The 21,983-nt window shown below is 42.5% G+C and overlaps 1 protein-coding gene across 2 annotated transcripts in view; it reads left to right on the top strand.

Annotated features, from left to right (window-relative positions):
• The window catches only part of LOC139547763 (glucagon receptor-like), a 25,793-nt gene continuing 3,810 nt past the window's right edge, over positions 1–21,983 (top strand). The window contains exons 1-13 of one of the 2 annotated variants that reach the window (XM_071356827.1): positions 1–219; positions 13,194–13,357; positions 13,848–13,944; positions 14,359–14,466; positions 16,619–16,740; positions 17,924–18,030; positions 18,458–18,611; positions 18,752–18,911; positions 19,023–19,083; positions 19,179–19,248; positions 20,231–20,319; positions 21,186–21,324; positions 21,550–21,591. In XM_071356827.1, the coding sequence (XP_071212928.1) occupies positions 13,304–13,357; positions 13,848–13,944; positions 14,359–14,466; positions 16,619–16,740; positions 17,924–18,030; positions 18,458–18,611; positions 18,752–18,911; positions 19,023–19,083; positions 19,179–19,248; positions 20,231–20,319; positions 21,186–21,324; positions 21,550–21,591 (1,203 nt within the window). In that variant the 5' untranslated portion in view covers positions 1–219; positions 13,194–13,303. Of the gene's footprint in view, positions 220–13,193; positions 13,358–13,847; positions 13,945–14,358; positions 14,467–16,618; positions 16,741–17,923; positions 18,031–18,457; positions 18,612–18,751; positions 19,084–19,178; positions 19,249–20,230; positions 20,320–21,185; positions 21,325–21,549; positions 21,592–21,983 lie in introns of both variants that reach the window. The other variant, XM_071356826.1, reaches the window with a different exon arrangement.

A 21,983-nucleotide genomic window follows, 5' to 3' on the forward strand; every position in this document is an offset into this window, starting at 1 on the left:
GTGGGCAGGCCGGATGCTAATTTGGTTCAATTCCCTGCAGAGTGATTTTACGCTTCACATGTATCGCAGTGCTACGGGTGGAGGCGCCTCTGTCCTACAAACTTTATGGATTCCGCTACAAACCTGTAATTTTGAAATACGCTCTATATTTGGCGTTTAAAGGCCATTTCACTTGCACACGGGATCTAGACAATTAACTGAAAAATGATTCCCCGAACGGTAAGATTCTGCTTTCAGTATTAATCTCAGTGATAGTATTTATTAATGGTCTCTATTGCATTGGCAACTTTGTAGTCTGCATTGATAAAGAAATGCGTGAGATACTTTTTGAGCAAGAGTTGTCTAAAAATATTGTTATTTTTAAGTGGTTTAGCTCAGTGTGAGGCACATAAAGCCACTTGCTAAGAATTGTGCATCATTTGCCCAATTATGTGTAACATGATTACAATTCGGGGAATTCAGGCGTCCAGGATTATGCAATGCTATTTAACATGATCAGAAAGCAGACTTGCGCCTGGAAGAATTGATATTCGACCTAATTACAAAATATATTGATCATTATCACAGTGAAAATGTATTATAAATTGTAGGCTATATTATTCTTATTAGTAGTAGTAGTAGTAGGCCTAGTGATATATATATTATTAGAGTAGACTTTATATTGTATATGTTACACTTAATATTTTATATTGCTACATGTTATTCGTTTTCTTATTAGGGTTTTTCGTTTTCCTTTCCATTAGGCCTATTTATCTGATATGGGATGGTTACATGTTTGTTTCATTTTCAAAATGACAGGTTTTCAAACGCCAGTAGGCTTGTTGTCACATCAAGATTATGATAAGTGGTCGTAAATTGATACGTTGGAAATAACAAATCATGGTTGTGCATGCCGGCTGCGGGTAGGCTTCATCTCTGTGCCTTGCGCACAACTAGCGCTCCCTACCCATGACTTTGCTATTGACAGCACTAGTGCAGAATGATTGGAAGGCGCTAGTCTGGTGTCATTTTATCACTTGGTCAACCGTTTTAAATGTATTGGTTGGACAAAAAGCTGAAATGTCTTTGGTTTGAGGCCCGAGTGTGGTTTTACCTATTTGCTGTCATAGACTGTACAATTATTTGTGTGGCGTGGTAAACAAGCTTTGAATGTGGAGAAGATCTTTGAACCAACAAAGAACGGAAACCTCCGGGGCGTTTTACGGGAAAGCAAATAAAACGTTATTGCTTTTTTGTTGAGGTTTGAGGTGTGTTCAGAGGTTATTGAACACATGACATCGTAACATTTTTTTAAAATAAGAGTTAATTATTTTACATTTATCCAAGTTGTTATAGCAAGTAGCTGCAAGAAATCTACAGGTGAATTCTTCTTCAAGAGGCAATGATGAATTCCTGACAAAAGACAACTGTGCACTGACTTGCATCATTTTGATTAGATTAGTTGTTATGATCACTATGATTTATGTTTAGAGATGTTATTTCAAAGTAAAGTGTCCAGTACAGTACATTGCTGATAGGCAATCACAGATTTGGCTGAATGATAGTATTGATGGACTGTTACATGTGTTTTCCTTCAACCTCTGCTCTCCACCCTCCTGTTAGCGGTAGGGGGTTTATGCAACACAAACCTTGGCTTCCATTGTCATGCTGTAACATACAGTACTGTTCATTATTATTTAGACCAGTGCTGTTTCCTTAACATCATCCCCAAACACAATCACCTCACTACCAATGCCTCTTACGTGTAAAGCATGCAAGCAAGATGATAGTACTTTTACTTTTTGAACATGTGAGAAGAAAGCACTGGGTAACAGTTCAGCATGGCTCATTGCTTCGTCTTTGGTAGCAGGTGCTGTCAGAAAGTTGTTACATGCAGCGCATATACACATATTTTTACGGTACTTGGACATCTTGATGTATTCATATTCACAGAGATCACCACAGGCTACACAGACAAACATCAACTGAGCAAATCACATACACATATACTGACTCTCCATACCCGTCTCTCTCAAACACACTCTCTCTGTCTTTCTCTCTCTGAGAGAGAGGATCACGGAAGCCATTTGTAGTAACAGTCCTGTTATGTAAAATGAGAGCTCTTTCTGTCGGGGGTGTCAGTGTTAATTGGGCTGGCACCTAATGGCTCTGTGTGCTCCTCTGTTAGAGGCACAAACAGTTGTGCCGTGTGTCTGTCAATGGCCCACGCACCTGACACCACTCAGAATGACAGGGTTGTGACATCAGGCGCTCCATGAATGTGGTGTCAAGGGGTTCCCGGTTTAGAGCAAAGGAATTTCATACCAGCAGGGGCATCTGGTTGCTGGGGGATATGCCACAGCTCCTATACTTTACAAGGAGTCCATGAGTACATTACTGTAATGCTTTGGTTGGCTTGGTAAACATCAGTGGCTTCGGGGCCTCCCGAGTGCTAGAGGCGTCACTACCGATCCGGATTCGATCATGAGGCGACGCACAACAGGCCCAACGTCGTCTGGGTTAGGCGAGGGTTTGGCCGACTGGGATGTCCTTGTCCCATCGCGCTCTAGCGACTCCTTGTGGCGGCCGGGCGCATGCACGCTGACTTTGGTCATCCAGCTGTAAGATGTTTCCCGATGACACATTGGTGCGGCTGGCTTCTGGGTTAAGCGAGCAGTGTGTCAAGAAGCAGTGCAGCTTGGCGGGGTCGTGTTTCGGAGGATGCGTGGCTCTCGACCTTTGCCTCTCCCGAGTCCATACGGGAGTTGCAGTGATGAGACAAGACTGTAACTACCAATTAGACATCACGTAATTGGAGAGAAAAAGGGGTAAAACATAAATAAAATAAAAGTAAATAAACATCAGTGGCTTGCAACTTCTTTAAAGAGAATCCCCCGGATTAAGTGTAGACAGACACAAAATAGATGTCTTGAGCAAATAAAATAGTGTTATCTGAAGTACAAAGTAAATTGTGTGTATGTGTGTGTGTGGCATTGCCCTATGGCACCTGGATGAAATATATTTTCATTCTTCTACTGCCTTATTGTGTCCTGAGTCCTGACCTATTTGTGAGCCAAAATTCCAATATTTCTTATTTCATTTAATAGAATGTATTAAAAAATGTACACGTAAAATCTAGGGAGTATGGTCAATGCTTGTTCAAGGTTTTCTGCTTTTGAAGATTATAAAATGTACCTGTCCTTGAATAATATCAATGATCTTCCAAACATGTTTTCAATGATTCTGTTTGTGATTTTCCGTAATGAATAGGGTTTATGTACCGACATCAAGACGGGGAAAAGTCTCAGAGGGAGATTTCCTTTTTATCTTGTTTGCCGTCTTGAAAATACAAGTAAACAACACAAGCATGTTGTCGGTGGTTAGTTGATTACTTTTCCTGATTTAAATTACGCATGCAGTATAACCTTTCATTCAGTCATACCCATGATCTGATCAAGACCTCAGGTACAACAAATCAAATTTGGTCAATGAGGTCAGCATCAATTGGCTGAAGTCTATGGAGTCCCTAAGTTGTACAGACAGTTGATCATAGCAGGATAAAGGCCAGTAACACCAACGTTCAGTCAGATAAGCATACATAAAGCATCTATGACCATCTTATGAGGCAACACCCGGTATAGACATCAACAAAAACAATAAGACAACAGACAACAACAAAAACTGAAAAGCTCGCTTTAAACACCCAATCCTGTTATTCACTATGGAACGTTCGCGTCTCGATTTGAAGGGAATACCTTAACTGGAATGCTATTGTTGCAGGTCTTTCTGTTGGCACTTCTACAGTACATGGGAACCCCACGAACAGTTATCCCCTCTTTTCCTTCACCCTCTAACTTAGGTAGACTTCTAAATGGCCTGAGGGTTTTGGTTTGTTTCTAATCCTCCTCTATTGAGGATGTGCCAAGGCATAGCCCTGCTGCAGCCGGGCTGAAGGCAAACGGCGCATAGAGCTTTTCTTATCTGCGTCGTGTAGAGAGGGAATCTGAGGTATTAGTGCAAATATGAGCTCTGAATCTCTTTACCCTATTAAGGACGATATTGGGATGTGAAGGAACACACAAGGCTCCAGTAGTCCAAGCTTGTGTTTAGAAGCTACAGAGTTCTCGTGAATGTACTGTGTCTCTCACTGCCTCTTTTCTTGCCGCACCAATTGTTCATGTTCGATTCTTCTTTGCTATGAGTCTTTGGTCTTGACAGAGTAGGTGAAGTTCTGTTTGTTCTGTTCACAGTAGGTAGGCTATTGCATTTATGGGGAAACATTTCTCGTCATGTTTACTCAGTCCTCCATATTTCACCTTTGAATGTACTGATCTATGGTTTCTACAGCCTAAGTTACTCCCAGGGAATGTCTGCCTAATGATTGATTGACTGTCTTGCCAAGTCATGGCTGCCATGTCATGTGTTTGAGTACTAATTAAAAGGACTAAGGCCCACTTATGAGGAAACGTCTGTCTATCATCAAGCCTTCAGGACAGAGAAAAATAAACATGGGAATTGAATGATGCCTTCCTCTTTTATTTGGCATTGTGGTTACCTCGTGATTTATCAGGGAAAGATCCTAATGTAACCTATCTGTTATGAGATGTCAGACATTGCTATTGTTTGTTTTATCATTATTATCACATTTCAAGGTAAGACCCAGATGCAGACTGTATCGAAGTAACAATGTTTATTACAACAACAGGGGCAAAGGTACAGGACGGCAGGCAGGCTCCGGGTCAGGTCAGGCAGAGGCCGGTAATGCAGAGTAATGGGGCAAAGGTGCAGGACTGCAAGCAGGCAGGGTCAGGGCAGGGAGAATAGTCAAAGCCGGGAAAAACTAGAAAACAGGAACTTAGACAAGACAGGAGCAAGGGGGAAAATGCTGGTAGGTTTTACGAACAAAACGAACTGACTTCTAAGTTGGAGATGACAGAAGACAGGTGGATAGCCTGGCCGCTGATTGTAGGGCAGATGTTTCCAGCACTGGCGACCTGCTTGGGTGTCCCAATAAGCATAACCGCAGTCTTGCTACTGTTCATCTGGAGGAAGTTCTCTTTCATCCATACCAGTGTAGGCTGCTGAGGGGAGGACGGCTCATAATAATGTCTGGAATGGAGAAATGGAATGGCATCAAACACATGGAAACCATGTGTTTGATGTATTTGATACCGTCCCACTAATTCCGCTCCAGTAGTTACCATGAGCCCGTCCTCCCCAATTCTTTGTATACATTCTCTTGGAATGTTATCAGCCCTGGTGAACTTTGTGTTGAGATATGTTTTATGAAAGCAGACAGAGAGGAATCTGTGTATCATAGTCCGGTTCTCTGTAGACCTACAACCTCTGGTGTATTGCCATCGATGCTCCCCCAGTGTGGTTGAAATTGTAATTGAATCACCCTTTCCTCTTTGGCATTGGGTTGTATCATGATTTATCAGAACAATAATATGATGTAACCTCAATCTATTATGTATGCATACACACAATAATGATAAAACACAATATTTGACATCTCATAATTAGGGCCAAGATGATTATTTACCCCTTTTGCGATATCCAATTGGTAATTACAGTCTTGTCCCATCACTGCAACTCCCATAGGGACTCAGGAGAGGCGATGGTCGAGAGCCATGCATCCCCAGAAACACAACCCTGCCAAACCGCACTGCTTCTTGACACACTGCTCGCTTAACCCGGAAGCACCAATGTGTCGGAGGAAACACCGTACACTAGGCGACCGTGTCCATGCGCGTGGCCCGCCACAGGAGTTGCTAGAGCGCAATGGGACAAGGACATCCCGGCTGGCCAAACCCTCACAACGCTGGGTCAATTCTGTGCCGCCTCATGGGTCTCCCGGTCGCAGCCGGCTGCAACACAGCCTGGGATCGAACCCGGGTCTGTGGTGACACCTCTAGCACTATGATGCAGTGCCTTAGACCGCTGCGCCACTCGGGAGGCCCGAGGCACTGTGCTTTTACCGGTATTTCCAGCATTGTCCACTAGTGTTGCTGCAGGTAAGAAATCCTAGGAAACGTTCTGTAATTGACACAATCAGTTAATCAATGTCTGGTTGTGCGTGTGTGTTCGGTGGGGGGATTGCCTAAGCCAGAGGAGGCGTAGCTCTGCGAATCTTAATCGCACGTAACCTATTATTTGTCCGGTTAATACTATTTGTAGATCAGTGATTCTACTTCTCAATTTGCTCAAGCTGATCCTCTCCAATGGACTCAGAAGATGTCGCAAAAAAATAGGTCAATTTGGGGCAGTTAAAGTGGAGAGTCAATAAAACCAACCATGGAGGTATATTGGAGCAAATTCCAGGGGTAGTCCCAACCAGAACTCGAACCCAGGTCCAGTAACTATCATGCCAACACCTTAACCGTTACTGAATGTTTCCTAGGATTTCATACCTGCAGCAATACTAGTGGACAATGCTGGAAATACCAGTAAAAGCACAATGCTTCAAAAGTGCCCCAAAACACCTGCCCAAATTATGAGATGTTAGACATTGTGTTTTATCTTTATTGTGTGGGTGGGTGCGTGCGTGTGCGTATCTGCATGCATGTCTTTGCCCATTTCTGTGTACTTTGCCATACAGTATACCGGTATCTGTGCGCAAACAGTGCCATGTGGAAATGACAGCTCTCTCTCTGAAGTAAAAATCATTCAGTGTTTACTATGTAGATCCCCCCCCAATCCCTCCCTCCCCTTTTCTACACAACAAGATGATTGAAAGAAATGGATGTCACACAGGGAGAGGGGCCAATGGGTCCACAGCTTCTTGTAACCTTCCACTGCTCATCAGAGCTCTGATCTGCCTCAGAGATACTACAGCAGCAGGAATTCAACAACAATTCCTCTCCTCTTCTCTTGCAGGCTATAGTACTGAATCTGAATTTGAAAAGGCATTCATCCGTTTTATCGCTGTAGATTCCATCATCCATGCACCACACATTTCATGTTTGAAATATGCTGGCTACATGTCAAAGTGCTGATGCATAGAGGAGGTTGAATTATTCCCCGCTTCCTGTGTCTACAGCAGTGTAAAGGGAGCAGTGGGTTGTGCTGGCTTGCACCAGCTTGCCGTAGCTAGACGGCCTCTGTCTGTCTGAAACCGATCAGATCAGGTCCCACCCGTCTTTCCCCTAGTTATGCACACAAGCTCAAATCTCCAGTTCTAATCTTTCCCCGTTTGACGCTGCCGTGCTTCCAGACCTTGGTAAGTGTTATTACCTTAGTCACAGACAATGAGTTGGAGGGGCCACAAGGGCCACTGGACTGGCCTGAAATAGCCCTGGTGTTAAGGAGACCCAGTAGCCTAGCTCTGATCCTCTTATACCTCCTGCCCAAACCGTTTCCCGTTTGACCATGATGGAGAGGGTCACACGCCATCCACCCTGTTTTAAAAGCATATCTGCCTTTGAGGACAGAAAAACTGTGACAGAACTGGTAAGAGACAGTCCCTCTACTGCAAGTTATACGCAACCAACCCCTGGCTCATGTGCTTCCTATTACTGTCGGTGAAAGATGCCAGCTTCCATGGACACAAGATTAACTGTATTGTAGAAACTTTGGGAAATAGGGGAAAAAAACAACTGAAAAACTGTGGCGCAGTTTAGATAACACAACTGACCACATATCCTTATACCCTGGTCTTCCCTTGTTTTCATCCTCAAAAGACTGTGACTCTACTCTATATCACAGGGCTGGCATTGATACATGAGGTCATTGCCATGTTAAGTAGACCTGAAATACATTAAATAAATAACCGTCTAGATCTGTCCACTATAGACACTATATCAGCCAATTCTCCAGGCTGTCATTGGTGAATATTACTCCACCTGACAGTCCCATTTTACGGCTTTCTTCAACATCTCTTCACCTGCTTATATTTGTGTCTATTTGATTCCAGGCGAAGCGCCATTCTGCCCCAAAGCGATGTTCTTTTTTGAATTTTCCTCTAATGGATCTAGTCATAGACGCCCTGTGTGTTTTCCCTCAAATATGTCATGAAGATGTCATTTGTGTTTAAAAATAACACTATCCCTGAAAATTGCTCCATTCTGATGTAATATTGCCCACCAGATTCCAAATCACTGAGTGCATGATTCACTCTTTGCAGTGAACTGTCAGTCAGAGCTTTGGATCTCTTTAAAGGTAAGCCAGATGTTTCACAACAGCCTTTGCAGATTATTTTTGTTGCGTTCTAGTCTAAGCCTTTTATCATTACACCTGGCTCTAGCAGGGTTGACAGAGGTTTGCCAAGGACACGGGAATAGGATCCGTTGTCTCCTTCAAAGCGTGTCGCCAGGGAAAACCTGAGCCAATGTTTGAAGGGACCTTAAACGGAGGACATTTCACTCACCACTTCATCTGGTGGATGGAAGCGTATGTGTGTTCCTTCAATAGGCCAGACTTGTCACTGCCGACACAGTACAGGGATGGATTAAACCTACACAGATATGTCAAAACATTGCAAGCGTATAACACCTCATGAAAAGAGGCATGATAAACATGCCACTAATGATATAAAATACTCTAGATTCTATCACTTTTTGAAAATCACATGTTACCACGAGTGTCTGTACCGTAGCTTGGTTTTTGAGAAGTAATTCCTTTCTTGATATTGAGTAAGTCATCCTTGCTATGTTGGCTTTCTCCCTATTGCTCACGTCTCACAAACGTTGTCCAAACCTGTTATGGCAGCCCAGGTTGTCTCATGATGCTGCCTCTTACCTGTCTACACTCTGGCGTCAGATGGGTTTGAGTTTGAGTGGTTTCCTGCCAGGTATGACTGGCATTGAGGCAGGTTATCATTACTCCCAACTCATGCCTGGATTTCAATTATCTTTTCACTTTCTTTGCAGAGTATACATGTGTAGGCTAGCTCTTTGTATAGCTACAGTCTATGTGCATACTGTAGCTGTACATTCCACTGAGACCCTACAGAAAATATGTATTTTTGAGATGATAATGCTGTAATTGTTTGCCTAAAACCTCAGCAGCTTCAACGGTAGAATCTTGGATGTTTTGTGAGACCAATTCCAATAATGAGATAATTAAATCCTGAATATTCTGGCAGAATGTGAACTCTCATAAAAAGTCATGTTTTATTCACCATGGTACACTGGAATTGCCCGAGGCCCGAGGCCTCACTAACGAGTTGGGTTTTAATTAGGATTCATTAATGTGCAAATATCCCCCACCACATAACGAGCAGGCTGTCACCCAGCAGACGTGCGATAATTTCCTCATATGTTACCAGTGGCAATTTTATCATGTAAATCTTGGTGAGGCAAACTCAAAATAAATGTTTTAGATGCATGCCAGCAAAGCCACAACACAACACTAAACAATACATTAATTGCACTATAACGGCGACAAGCGATGCCCACAAACTGTTACCTTCTACATAAAGCTGTCCCAACAGCATAACTTTCTTTTCAGCACCAATGGAGTGAATCCTTACCACCGCTACACCTGGCTATCAGCGGAGCCTTGTCTGGCAGCGAAACAGTTCATTCAGCCTCGTTTCCTGCCTTTTTTAAAACAGCTGATATGGCTGACTTGCTTAAACAAATGTGGTTTATACTGACATTTGAGATGTACAAACTATGGCATAAGGGAACGATGAGCGGATAAGAGACATTCCGTAATTTCGATTAGGACATTAATTTAATGAGCGAGCTAAGACGGACATAGTCAATATAACTATGTGTTCAGCACTTTTGAAATGTACAGCAACAGAATGCAGAACATCAAGTACACCAAGTGAGAACCGTAGGATAAATAAAGGGGGCATTTAAGCAGACAATGAAAGCTCTTACAATATTAGATGATGACATTTCTCAAAAACAGTTTATAGGCTACATGTGCACTGCAGAACAGTAACGTTAGGTGAAATTAAGAAGTGAAAATAGACCAAATTATTAGGGTGAGGCACATGGGCTACTAACAGCTTACTACACAACATACACTTAGTATTACTTTCTTAGCTACAGTATATATATCTCCCTGGCATATTACATCACTTATGCAGCAGCATACAGTATAAGACATTTTTGGACTCACCTTGTTGTGATGTGCTCACTTGAACAGGAAGGTGGCACGGCGGTCCTTCGTGGGCAAATTTTGTCATCAAAGAAAGAGAAAGATTTACAATTCCGAGTTGGATGACCGTTCAAAACTTATTTTCCCTGTCTGAGCGGGTTTATTCCCGACTTCCCAGTTGCAATGCTTGCAGTTAGCCACTGTCACCAATTCCTTCCAAACAATTTATTGTTGAATTTGCGATTTCCAACTTATTGTGTAATTGTCACGTTCTTTGTCCTCCTCGTCTGAGGAGGAGTAGGAGATATCGGACCAATACGCAGCGTGGTGAGTATTCATATTTATTAGAATACTTTCAAAAACAATAAACTGACAAAATAAACGAAGACGCAACAGTCCCGAAATAGTGAACACTAAACACAGGAACACACGAACAGGAACAATCACCCACAACCCACAATACAAAACAGGCTACCTAAATATGGTTCCCAATCAGAGACAACAACTAACACCTGCCTCTGATTGAGAACGATATCAGGCCAAACACATAGAAACAGACAAACTAGACATACAACATAGAATGCCCACTCAGATCACACCCTGACCAAACAAAACATAGAAACATACAACGCAAACTATGGTCAGGGCGTGACAGTAATGTTTATATCCAATGGCCGATGAGCACCGATACGTTTGATCTATAATTTATCTTCATTATTTCTCTTCATATGACAAGGATTAAAAATGATTTGCCAGTAGATTGTCTACTTGATTCATGATGATGACTGCTAGCTAAGATTTTGAAAGTATTATGTTGACATGATCAGTCCAATCAAAGCTACTGTAGATATAACGTGATTTGACATCATTTTATCTATGGCCAATGACCTTGAGCCTTGAGTGACAGAACACTGAGCCAATCACGGTGCAATGCTCCTATTTTCTGCTGGCCTGCACCACCATCACAGAAAGCACTGAGCTAGGCTGAAACACCTACATTTTGGAGCTGCCCCCCCCCCCCCCCCCAAAAAAGATATATTCTTTATTTATTTAGCAAACAATGTGGGGCTCTGCCGGGTCGCCACTGTGTGTTACGATGTAAAGTATTGTCTGTTGGATAATGCGGAACTTCCTTTTCTGTTTTGTGCGGCCATAGTACCTGTAAGGGTTGGATTAGGGTTCAGTAGCTTGGCTGACATGTTGACTTAAACAAAGATGTGTTTATCACGATGAGATGACATGGTAATAATGACCTATCACGCTGTTATATGTCGGTTCTTGGTTTTAGTCTAATACCTTCATTGGTCAAGAAAACCCTCACAGTTAGTGTGCTTGTTCAGGAGTTACCAAACAAGTTAATCCAATGGCTATCCAATGGCATCTCCAGCTTTGGATCTTAATTGTTATTTTCAGAGCGTTCTTCTGAAGTGAAGTCAAAGCTTTTCGGGGTGTTTTGAAATGGCTGCTCATAGTTTGCGAAGGAATAAAGTACCGACAGTGTACTGTGGATCACAATCTGTGTTTTGAGTAGCTACTCTTGATGTTGTGTGTATGCTACAGTGTTTGACTGCAGACTTACTGGATTTTCTTTTGTACAGAGGAACAACATAGAGACACCTGCTGGGTCCCCCTCAACTCTTTTCTGGCCTAAAACTTAAACATGTCATGTTCGATAAATGTACACAGTTGGGGTTATCTTTGTAGGCTTAGAACGTTTTTCAAACCATGAGAGCATTAGCAAGAGAAGAATTGAATTCAGAGAAAAATACATCTTGTCAATGTGACTGATGTTATGCATACAATTTCCAAATTCCTTGTACAGAAGAAAATGACCCGTCATAAAGGACTCCTTGTAAAAATGGATTAGATTAGTTGATTTGATTACAACACTTTCATTGGATCCTCTGCGTGCATGAAGCATGGTCCTAAAAGCACAACCTCAAAAGCACAAACAATGACGTTATCACAGTACAGTATGTACATTGAGGGAGTTGCTGTATAGACCAATGTGTTCCAGCTCTTTAAGTAACATAGCAGGGACAATGGGAACAATATGTTATGTTCAGTGTTTGTATTTTTTAAAGAGAAATCACAGGTTCTTACACTGTTTAGCACAACACCCCCCACACAAAACTATGAATAATTGACTGCAACCCGGTCATACATGATTTAACAGAACACTTTGTCTCTGGATACAGGCATGCGGCTTCTTCAGAGCTATATTTAGAGAGTTAGGCCAACTTTTTGAATTCTGAATATTGTTTTAATTTTTAGATATTCAGTTATATAACATTATACCATGGCATTGTTGAATACTCATTGCTGATTAGCTTGAAGGGCATTCCAGAGTGAGGATTATTTCCCTATAACGCACGGTATACAGTGTATGATAGCAAGCTAGGACTGATGGTTTGGTTAGCTAAACTAGCAAGTCTGTATGTATGGTTACCAAGGCACCTACTGTAGATATCTAGTAAACTTGCTAGCTACTTCAGTAGCCCCGTGTTAATTATCCCTTACTTGTTTAAATATTCCCCATGTAATGATAATGGGGTGCAAACATGGCTGCCATAGAATGTTGTAGTGTCATGCAAATGCATCCTAATGCAGAAACCTCAAGGTCCTCTCCAAATACAGTACATGTCTCTGGGCTTCTTTATGTAGATGTTTACAACATTACAATGATTGGCTCTCCCATCAGATTGTCAGATAGCACTCTGGTTAGGTTTCATTGAGAAGTCTTTGGGAGACGTGGGTGTGGACATGACATCGATGCTCAAATTGTGCTCCCATTTGTCTAATGACGCATGCCCTTGTCTCCAATCCAGTCCCAAGTAACGAAGTGTCCCCATTAGTGTCATGCTCACAGAGAAAGCCAGAAATTAGCCTACACTACAGTAGCAACAAAATGGGTGTCTTGTTGTCACTGTGTCATTGGGAAATAGAGGGCTGAAACCTCTAGTGCTCTAATCAGCTACATGGTCTAATTGGCCAACGTTTTGACTTCCTTTCCCCAATCAAATGCCAAATCCTATGCCCATTGTGGACCACACGCTTGTCTTAGCGTAATAGGTGATAAGAATTGTAACCCAAACCCATATTGTGTGATTGTTCTGTACTGTATACAGTAGGTCTAACTGACTGTGTGTGTTGTTTTGCAGGGTGTGGGCTATGGGGTGGAGGTCTGAGGCATGGCCTGGTTCTGGCCCCCCTGGGTGAACAACACCCAGTAGCCCTGAGATGATGAGTGGCCCTGGCACTCCTCTAAGTGATGAAGACCCCTGCCATCCTCCTCCTCATCCTGTCTGTCCTGTGCAGAACTGTGGTAGGCACTTTTGACTTTGTTTCTGCTCATTACGGCAGTAGTGATTGTGCTTAACATTACTTTCCACCTTCAATCCATCCGTAGAAGTGTGTCAGGTCATTAGACGCTGCCGTCGTTCGTTTGTTGGATTATCCTTAGGAGCTGTTATGAAATGTAAGTCATGTGAAGATGATTCACTGTTCTGAATCACTGCAGGTCATAATGGTCTCAGTGTGCTATATAGAACACAATCAGAGTGCTGGGAAGCTGATCTGAACAGCAGTGCAATGTGCTTTGCATCCTCAATCGATGCAGCTGGTTTTAGTGGATGTGTCAGCTTTTATGGAGAATTTAAGTTACACCACTACAGTAAGCCAAGGAATTTGTGTTTTATATCCAGTCAGATTTTACACCCAATCAGGCCCACTGCAGTTAGGTATTGTGGGGCTTACCCAGAAGAACCCACTGGGGTTGACCCCTGACCCTCCATCTTGTGATTTGTGACCGGCAGCTTGTGTCAACGAAGTCGGTGAAGCACACAGTGGAGGAATGGAACAAATACAGGAGCGAGTGCCTGCTGAGAATGAGCACGGACCCCACACCCCCAGGTAAGACTCAAAGACATACACCTGTCCTATGTCCTAATCAGGCACACCTGATTGTGGGTTTACCAATAGAATAGAATAACATCTAAAACGTTATTGTGTAGACAGTGGAAATATGCCTTTGGCTTCACAATTAAAAAAAAAAAACAGGAGCTTCATCACCCCTCTCCTTTCCCTCAAACAAATATATATTTCAGAGTCCACAGAATCTACCCAATTCTTAGACTAAGTACCATGAGAAAGGCTTCGACTTAATGTCTGACCCAAAGGACTGGATCCATTGCAGGGCATCATTACTACTGTTTTCCCAGGTGGTCTTCATCCAAACAATAAACATTCTCTATCCTACTTAGTTTAAGACAAAATCTTAGGGATTCAGGGTCTGCTTACTGCTTATATACTTACTTCTACCCCCAGGCTTATTCTGCGGCCGCATGTTTGACATGTACGCCTGCTGGCCGGAGGGCATCCCCAACACCACCGTTAAAGTGCCCTGCCCGTGGTACCTCCCCTGGTACAACCAAGGTACTGGTGTGGCATTGGTTAGTGCTTTATGGTTTGGTAGAACAAATGAGATTCTGTTTCATCCAACTTCCAGCTAGGAGGTTAATGCTAACACCGTTTCTATCTAAAGCCGTGCAGAATCAGGCCCCCGGTGTCTGGTCTGGTGCGTGAAATCACAAGCTCTGCTATTCGGCTACTGCGTAGAAACCTAGAGGGGGCAAAAGCCCTGGGGCCTTATTTCTAACCGTGCGCCATTTCTGTAAATCTGCGCACGTACAAAAATATTGAGATTTATAAACTTGACGCACGCCATACGTACGCATGTCTCCCATTATAAATCAGCCCTGTCGTAAAACTGTAGATACGTGAACGAGCATAAAAAATTCGCCTGGAAAACGCTTAACCTTTTATGGTGACAATAACGCCATTGATTTGCTGTATAATTTGGAACTATTGGAATTACACCATGGCATACAAGAGACACGTTGCTGTTTAATAGTTTATCAATAGATTATTGGGTTTTTGGTTGTCCTGCCTTGGTATAGACCCTGAGATTAAATAAGCAATGATGTCGCGCTCCTATCGCACAGCAATACTGTAACCTACCCTGTCAAATATTTTACATAAACTACCAGCCTATTTACTGTGTTGGCAAAACGTTTTAATCTTTAGCAGTGATTTATGCTGTGCCTGGAACAGGACTGTGTCCGTTTCTGAACGTGAAAACAATGGCAAATTGTCATGGACCTGTCAGCAGAACATTTGATTTCAACAATGTTTTATATCGACTTTTCCCCCAACCTAAATACGATGGACTGCCCACCCATTCTGAAACATTGGTAGGGCTACTACATTTTTTAAATTACAGTACTTACAGTTCTATTTCTCGTGTACTTTTGTTCTATTTGGCTTTTTTTTTTATTATAGTACTACTGATATGCATTACTGTATTGTTAGGAAAGAGCATGCAAGAAAGGCATTTCACTGTACTTGTGCAAGTGACAATTAAAATGTGAAACTTGATTCATACTGTAGGCCTACTTCAATGTAAACGATCGGCTGTTAAATTCGACTGTAGCCTAAATTCTGTATTATAAACTGCGCTGCCTATGCTATTGCAAATCTTGAAATACATATAGCCTATTTACATGGCTACTAGGTCCAATTAAATGAGAGATGCACATGGTAATTGTTGTATGGCTCCTTTGGTAATATGAACCTATCACGGACAGAAAAGTGAGGAATATATTCTGCAATGGTTATGAAAATAGGGAAGATATTTCTATGTCTAGTTATAAGATTCCTATGTCAAATTGTTTTTTACAAAACAAATCTAACAGATTTTCGCTCTTCTCACTAATGGAAAATGTTGCATTCTTGTTAATATGTTTTCCTGTTTTTAGTTTTTTTATTAATAAGCTTTTCATCACATCCCTCATTTGCACAAAACACTTACTTGCCAGCTTGCCATACAATATCTCAACCACTAGCAAATGTGCTTTTGCATGGTCTAAAGTTTGCGGGAAAGTGAACACATTCTCATGTCAAGTATTTTTTTTAAATAAATGCCTACTTTTGCGTGAAAACCTGCGCACACACATTTTGGGCTATATTTTGTACATACACACAGTCTATAAATGAGGCCCCTGGTCTGCCCTAAAAAGCCTATGTAAATTACGATCGCCAGAATGGCCCCAGCTAAAATGTTCAGACTATTTTGGCCTCTAAAATTAGTTTGTTATGATCAAGTTCGATCCCCATTGTGAATTATTTTAAAGGCCACTACAAATCGAGATATTAAATTAAATAGTGATTCATTCTGACTACTACATTGTCGTCACACATGACCATGTGCTGACACAGACCAATCACGGGCCGGCAGGCATATTAGGAGGCTCCCGGTCAACGCTCAGTCAGGATGAAAACGACTACATTAACCATGATCCTTAGCTAGTTATTGCCACTTTCACCATGATCCTTAACAATTTTGTGGTGCCATTCAGCGATATGGCGTGCTTAAAATTCAAGTAGTTCCGGCTTCATGCGCCATCGGGAATACGTAGATGACGTCAGCGCTATCACTATCTGCTGGTTTTAATGTCTATGTGCAGAATTGAATATGTCTCATCTGTTTGCCTTCTTCCTTTATCTCTCCCTCCTCGTGTCTGTGCAGTTCGTAATGGATATGTGTTGCGGGAGTGTGGGCCTGATGGCCAATGGGCCATTAACAACACCAGTAGCACCTGGAGGGACCACTCCCAGTGCAACGCAGACAATAACCAGCAGGTGGCACAGGTAATACCCATCATGCACCATTCCTGAAGTAGACCCTCCTCTCAGAGCACATAATAACATGCGTTGCTAAGAGTAGGACAGTAGACTTTCAAAGGGTTAATGCTTTTAATTACTGAATGTGACTTTTAGAAAACTACACCAGTAGTCTTAGGAGACCCTCCAAGTACTGACAGATGTTTTGAGAAGTAAACTAATGAATAGCCATTCAAATAGCAAGGATTAATAGAGTAGGTACTCCAATGGGAAACCACCTGTAGGGGACTTTTACGATAATGCTAGAGTGCTCTGATTGCTTATGACTGTTGAGGTGGGCTAGCAGCAGCAGCAGCCGTTGCTGTGCCCTAATGTTGACTTCCACTCATCCCTATCAGCATGCTCAACTCGCGTCCTCCTTACCCTCTCTTAATATCACATCTAGTGCTGCACTCCATTACGAGCTCAGTAATGAAATGGCCCGTTTACTACGTAAATATAAAAGATCTCATTACTTAGTCGGTATTACATACAGGGTTATAGATCTGCCAGGGCTACAGAGTGTGAGGGGTGAGCTCTGAAAGACACACAGTCCTCTCTTTATGAAGAGGGAGACAGACGTCACCTAGGGGTTATGTTGTTGCTGGCAACCGATGATGCAACGCTGCTTTGCCTCATTGGCCCCACAACTGAAATGTACTCCAGTCTGCAGCCAGACCTTCTGATGATAAGAAAAATAGGTGGGTAAACGTTGATCACCGTTCACGGCCATTCGCCGTGAATAAAATAACGCTCCCTATATTTCCAATGCATTTTTCCATGATAGGTGGGTAAATGTGCGTTTACGCTCCACTTCACCATTGTTTGACACCAGTTACACTCACGTGTTCTAATCTGTGAGATTCATAAGCCTAGAGTATACAATAATGGAGTGTCACATATTTTTAACAGGAGCTTATTAGTGTACTGAACGTCATTAAAGCATTCATGAGCATTTTCCAAGGCATAGGCAACAAGACAAGAGGACTTCTTGCGGTCAGTGCATCTACTTCGTCTGTATCTGTGTCTCTGTTTGCACTCTACTAAAAGGACAGGGCATTCATTCAGTACAGCACATCCATAAGAGAGTCAGAGAGTTATAGGTGAAAACAGGGTCATGTTGTTCCCTCGTCTACTTGGGATTTGAGTGCAGGTCTTTGTGTGTCCACAGGAGAACCAGATGGTGATCTTGGCCTACTTCCGGGTGATGTACACTGTGGGCTACTCTCTGTCCCTGGCCAGCCTTTCCCTGGCCCTCATCATACTGCTCATCTTCAGGTAAATACTGGCTCTGACCACAGTCATAAACAGCATACAGTACATCTTAATATGTCAGGATTTGACTCTATGGGACTGTTTGTTTGGACACGGCAATGGATTCACTTCTAGTCTTCTGATGTGAATTAGGCAAATGTAAATCATACAGTAGTAGGAAACTAACCCTTCAGCAACAGGAAATTTGAATTATTATGTGGATTGTAATTAATGGATATTTTTTGTTACTGCAAATTCTGACATTTTAAAGTGTAAATTACAAACTTTAGAACCTTGGATACACTACAAGTTTGCATTTCCTGCTGTGCAGGACAATTCGCAGTAACAAAAGCGTGATCAAATTAAGACCCTACATCTGTATATGACATATACATGATGCTGGAAAGAATTTTGTGATACAGTCATCTCAATGTCAAGTGTTGTACCCTAGGAAACTAAGGTGCACCAGGAACTATATCCACACCAATCTGTTTGCGTCCTTCATCCTGCGAGCCATATCCATCCTCACCAGAGATGCTGTTCTCACCAGGGACACCCCCGAGTTCAGAGACAACAGAGACGTGTCCAACGTCCTCAGTGATCAGGTCGGGAACTAAAGGCTATACACACTAATGCAGGTTACAGAAATACACACACACACACAAACGAACAGTTTACAGACTCAATTCATCATTCGTACTTTAGACAGCCATCTTTGACCTCTTCCCCTGACCTTTGCCCCCAGGCTCTCTCTGGCTGCCGTGTGGCCCAGGTGCTGATGCAGTACTGCGTGGGCGCTAACTACTACTGGCTGCTGGTGGAAGGCCTGTACCTTCACAACCTGCTGGTGCTCATGGTCTTCTCTGAGAACAGCTACTTCTGTGGATACCTCTTCATCGGCTGGGGTGGATACACACGCACACTCACACATACAGATGGACACACACACACATATGATAAATTATATAAATGCTGTTTCCTGACAGTAATGTATGGGTTTATGACACTGTGTGTAGGAACCCCAGTGTTATTTGTGGTCCCCTGGATTATAGTGCGGTACCTGTATGAGAACGCACGGTGAGTCCCTCTCATTTCCATTCAGTCTTATTTCCTCATCATCTGTTACTAGAAACAGAATTCCGACTGAGAGATTGTGACTCACCTCCTCCCAGGTGCTGGGAGATCAACGAGAACATGGCGTACTGGTGGATCATCCGCACACCCATCCTCCTGGCCATTCTGGTGAGTGTGTGTTGATATGTGTGTCGACTGTGTTGTGCGCCCTAAAGCAATGGGGGCCTATGGGTGAGTCATTCGTCAACGCCCCGCTCCTCTCCTCCACCCCCCACACCTCCCCCTGCTTCCCCTGCAGATTTGTCTCTTTGAAGTTAGCAGACCGTGACAAACCTGGGGAAATTGTGCGAACGTGAAAGCTGAGTGGGCATGTTTTGGTTTCCGGAATGTACTGTACATTAAAATTAATGGATGACTCATAAACCCAGAAGAGATAAAATGAATGTCACCTGGTTTCTTTTATTTTCTTAGTAACACTTAGAAATAAGGACCTAGACCTTTAATACTTATGAGTGTTTAATTAGCATCTCTCAGTGAAACTCTGAGAGGAAGAGAATATACTTTTTCTGTGGTATTTTGCATCAGAAGCAACATGCCAGAAGAGATGAGGATTCACATATGACTTGCCATTTGTCCCACAACTCTTGCATTTCCCCTCGGGACAAAATGCCTAACATGGTTTGACATAATAAATAAAAAGACAGTGTTTTGTATTTCTGTTTCACCTTTCATATTGTACTAATGTGTATATTTTTGTAATTACAATGCTCATCTGTAAAAGAGGCTTTGGTCTCAGCATGACTCCCTGTCAAAATAAAGGTTAAATAAATAAAAGGAGTAATTCATACTTAATATGGCGTGCAGTTACACTCTGTCACCTGGACTTTGCAGTTAATACCCCTAACATGCTGCAGTCTGACTTTGGAACTCAAACTTTAGCTTTTCACATTATTGTGGAATTCTGACATATTCACCCTACTTCAACAGTAGCAGTTATCCTTGTTTCCCTTTCTCATATAATACTGAAATGCCGCAGAGCAGGCCTATTTGGATATATATCCTTTTTTGATGTCAGATTGTTACATTTTCTTGTTGGTGTCAATAAAGATAATATTGGGTGGTTTGATGTTAATTTTTTTTTTTATTCCAGGTCAACTTTTTCATATTTATTCGGATCATACAGATCCTTGTCTCCAAATTAAAGGCGCGCCAAATGAGGTACACAGATTATAAATTCAGGTAAGAAAGATACAGCAGCTTCTAATCCATTAATGGCATAAAAGCAAACCAGAATAAAAACACAAAACAAACACCGTATTGTAGCTTCTGACACTGATTTAGTCAACTCATTGCTTGTCTATGTGTTTCTTGTCACGTAACTTTGTCTATGTCATACCTTGTTAAACGCCCTTCCATTCACGGAACATTGCCGTGCGATGTTGTCAACTATCGTCTGGCGTGAACACACAAGGACTCTGCTCTTGTGCGAGTCAGAAGACATTGTGATGACCTAACACTATCCACACTAAAGGCATTTGCTTCAAACTCAGTTGACATCCATTACCTCAATAATTCATCACTAAATTGACTTGCACTTCTACTAACACTTTGTGGCATGCAGAGTAAAGGGAGCTGTGGAATCCTTTGATGTTTCTGTGGTATTCAAAGGGGCCTTCCCATCCTTTGATTGTGAGCCGTGGTCCTTTGAGACGGCATAGACTTTTTTTTAGGAAACCAGCCACATCCAGGAGACCAGTCGCATACCTAATGCTCTGAACTAAGCCTGGCCTCAAGGCACACTGGACAACATGAGTCTGCTTGGAATCTAAGCACAAATGCAGCTGATACACAGATTCTGAACCACCAAAGAGTCATGGGAAGAGGAGGCTTTTTTGACTTCCCAAGATGCTTTGTTTGAAGCCGTTACTTATCATCCCTGCTCTGTGGAAGTTGTGGCTTTCCTTGTTTGTCTTTTATGCGTTTGTGTGAAACGTGAACCATCCATTGATGTCATTGTTGTGAAAGAGATTCACCATATAGGACCAAACAGACCTCTCTAATAGTTGCCCTTGCTTGGCTCTGTAAAGGATGCTCTGTGTGTGCAGGTTGGCTAAGTCCACTCTGACCCTCATCCCTCTCCTGGGCATCCATGAGGTTGTCTTTGCCGTGATGTCAGAGGAACAGACAGAGGGCATCCTCCGAAATATCAACCTCTTCTTTGAACTTTTCTTCAATTCTTTCCAGGTAATATGATGAGGTACATAGGTTATGCATTTGTGTGTGTGTGTGTGTGTGTGTGTGTGTGCGTGCGTGCGTCCGCAGGAGCATGCATGTGTCCCGTGCGTGCAGGCATTCTTTCTTGTTACTGCATGTTATTTCTCTCTGTGGTGCTTCTGTTAGGTGTGTGTTAGATAAGGGGAAAATGGAGAGATCACTCTTCTTCTGATACCTGTCTCTCTCTTCCCGCAGGGTCTCCTGGTTGCCATCCTGTACTGCTTCGTCAATAAAGAGGTGAGTAACGAAGTGAAGTGTGCTCTCAACAAAGCCCAGGGCAAAACAAGTGCACTTGAACATCAGTAGCAAACACCTGAGGTGATGGCACATTCGTCTCTGTTTGTTCCTATGAGAAGCCAGCGCTTTCTGTGACCTGCTGGGTATGTCACCTTGTCACTGTGGGTTAGCTGTCACAGAGAAGCTCACTACCTACGTCAACGGGGCAACGGGATGTCAATGAGGGACCCAGCCATGTGTAGAGTCAAGAAGTGTATATGCCACTGTGACATGAAGGGTCCAATGTATCTCCTGTTGAGGTATGGGCTAGTTTGGTTGAGGTAGCCTACAGAGTAGTGAGTAAAGAGAATAATGATCAAATTTGATATAATTTGTCTTTTGATCTGACCAGA

This window comes from Salvelinus alpinus, chromosome 21, assembly GCF_045679555.1.
Source record: "Salvelinus alpinus chromosome 21, SLU_Salpinus.1, whole genome shotgun sequence".
Classification (NCBI taxonomy): domain Eukaryota; kingdom Metazoa; phylum Chordata; class Actinopteri; order Salmoniformes; family Salmonidae; genus Salvelinus; species Salvelinus alpinus.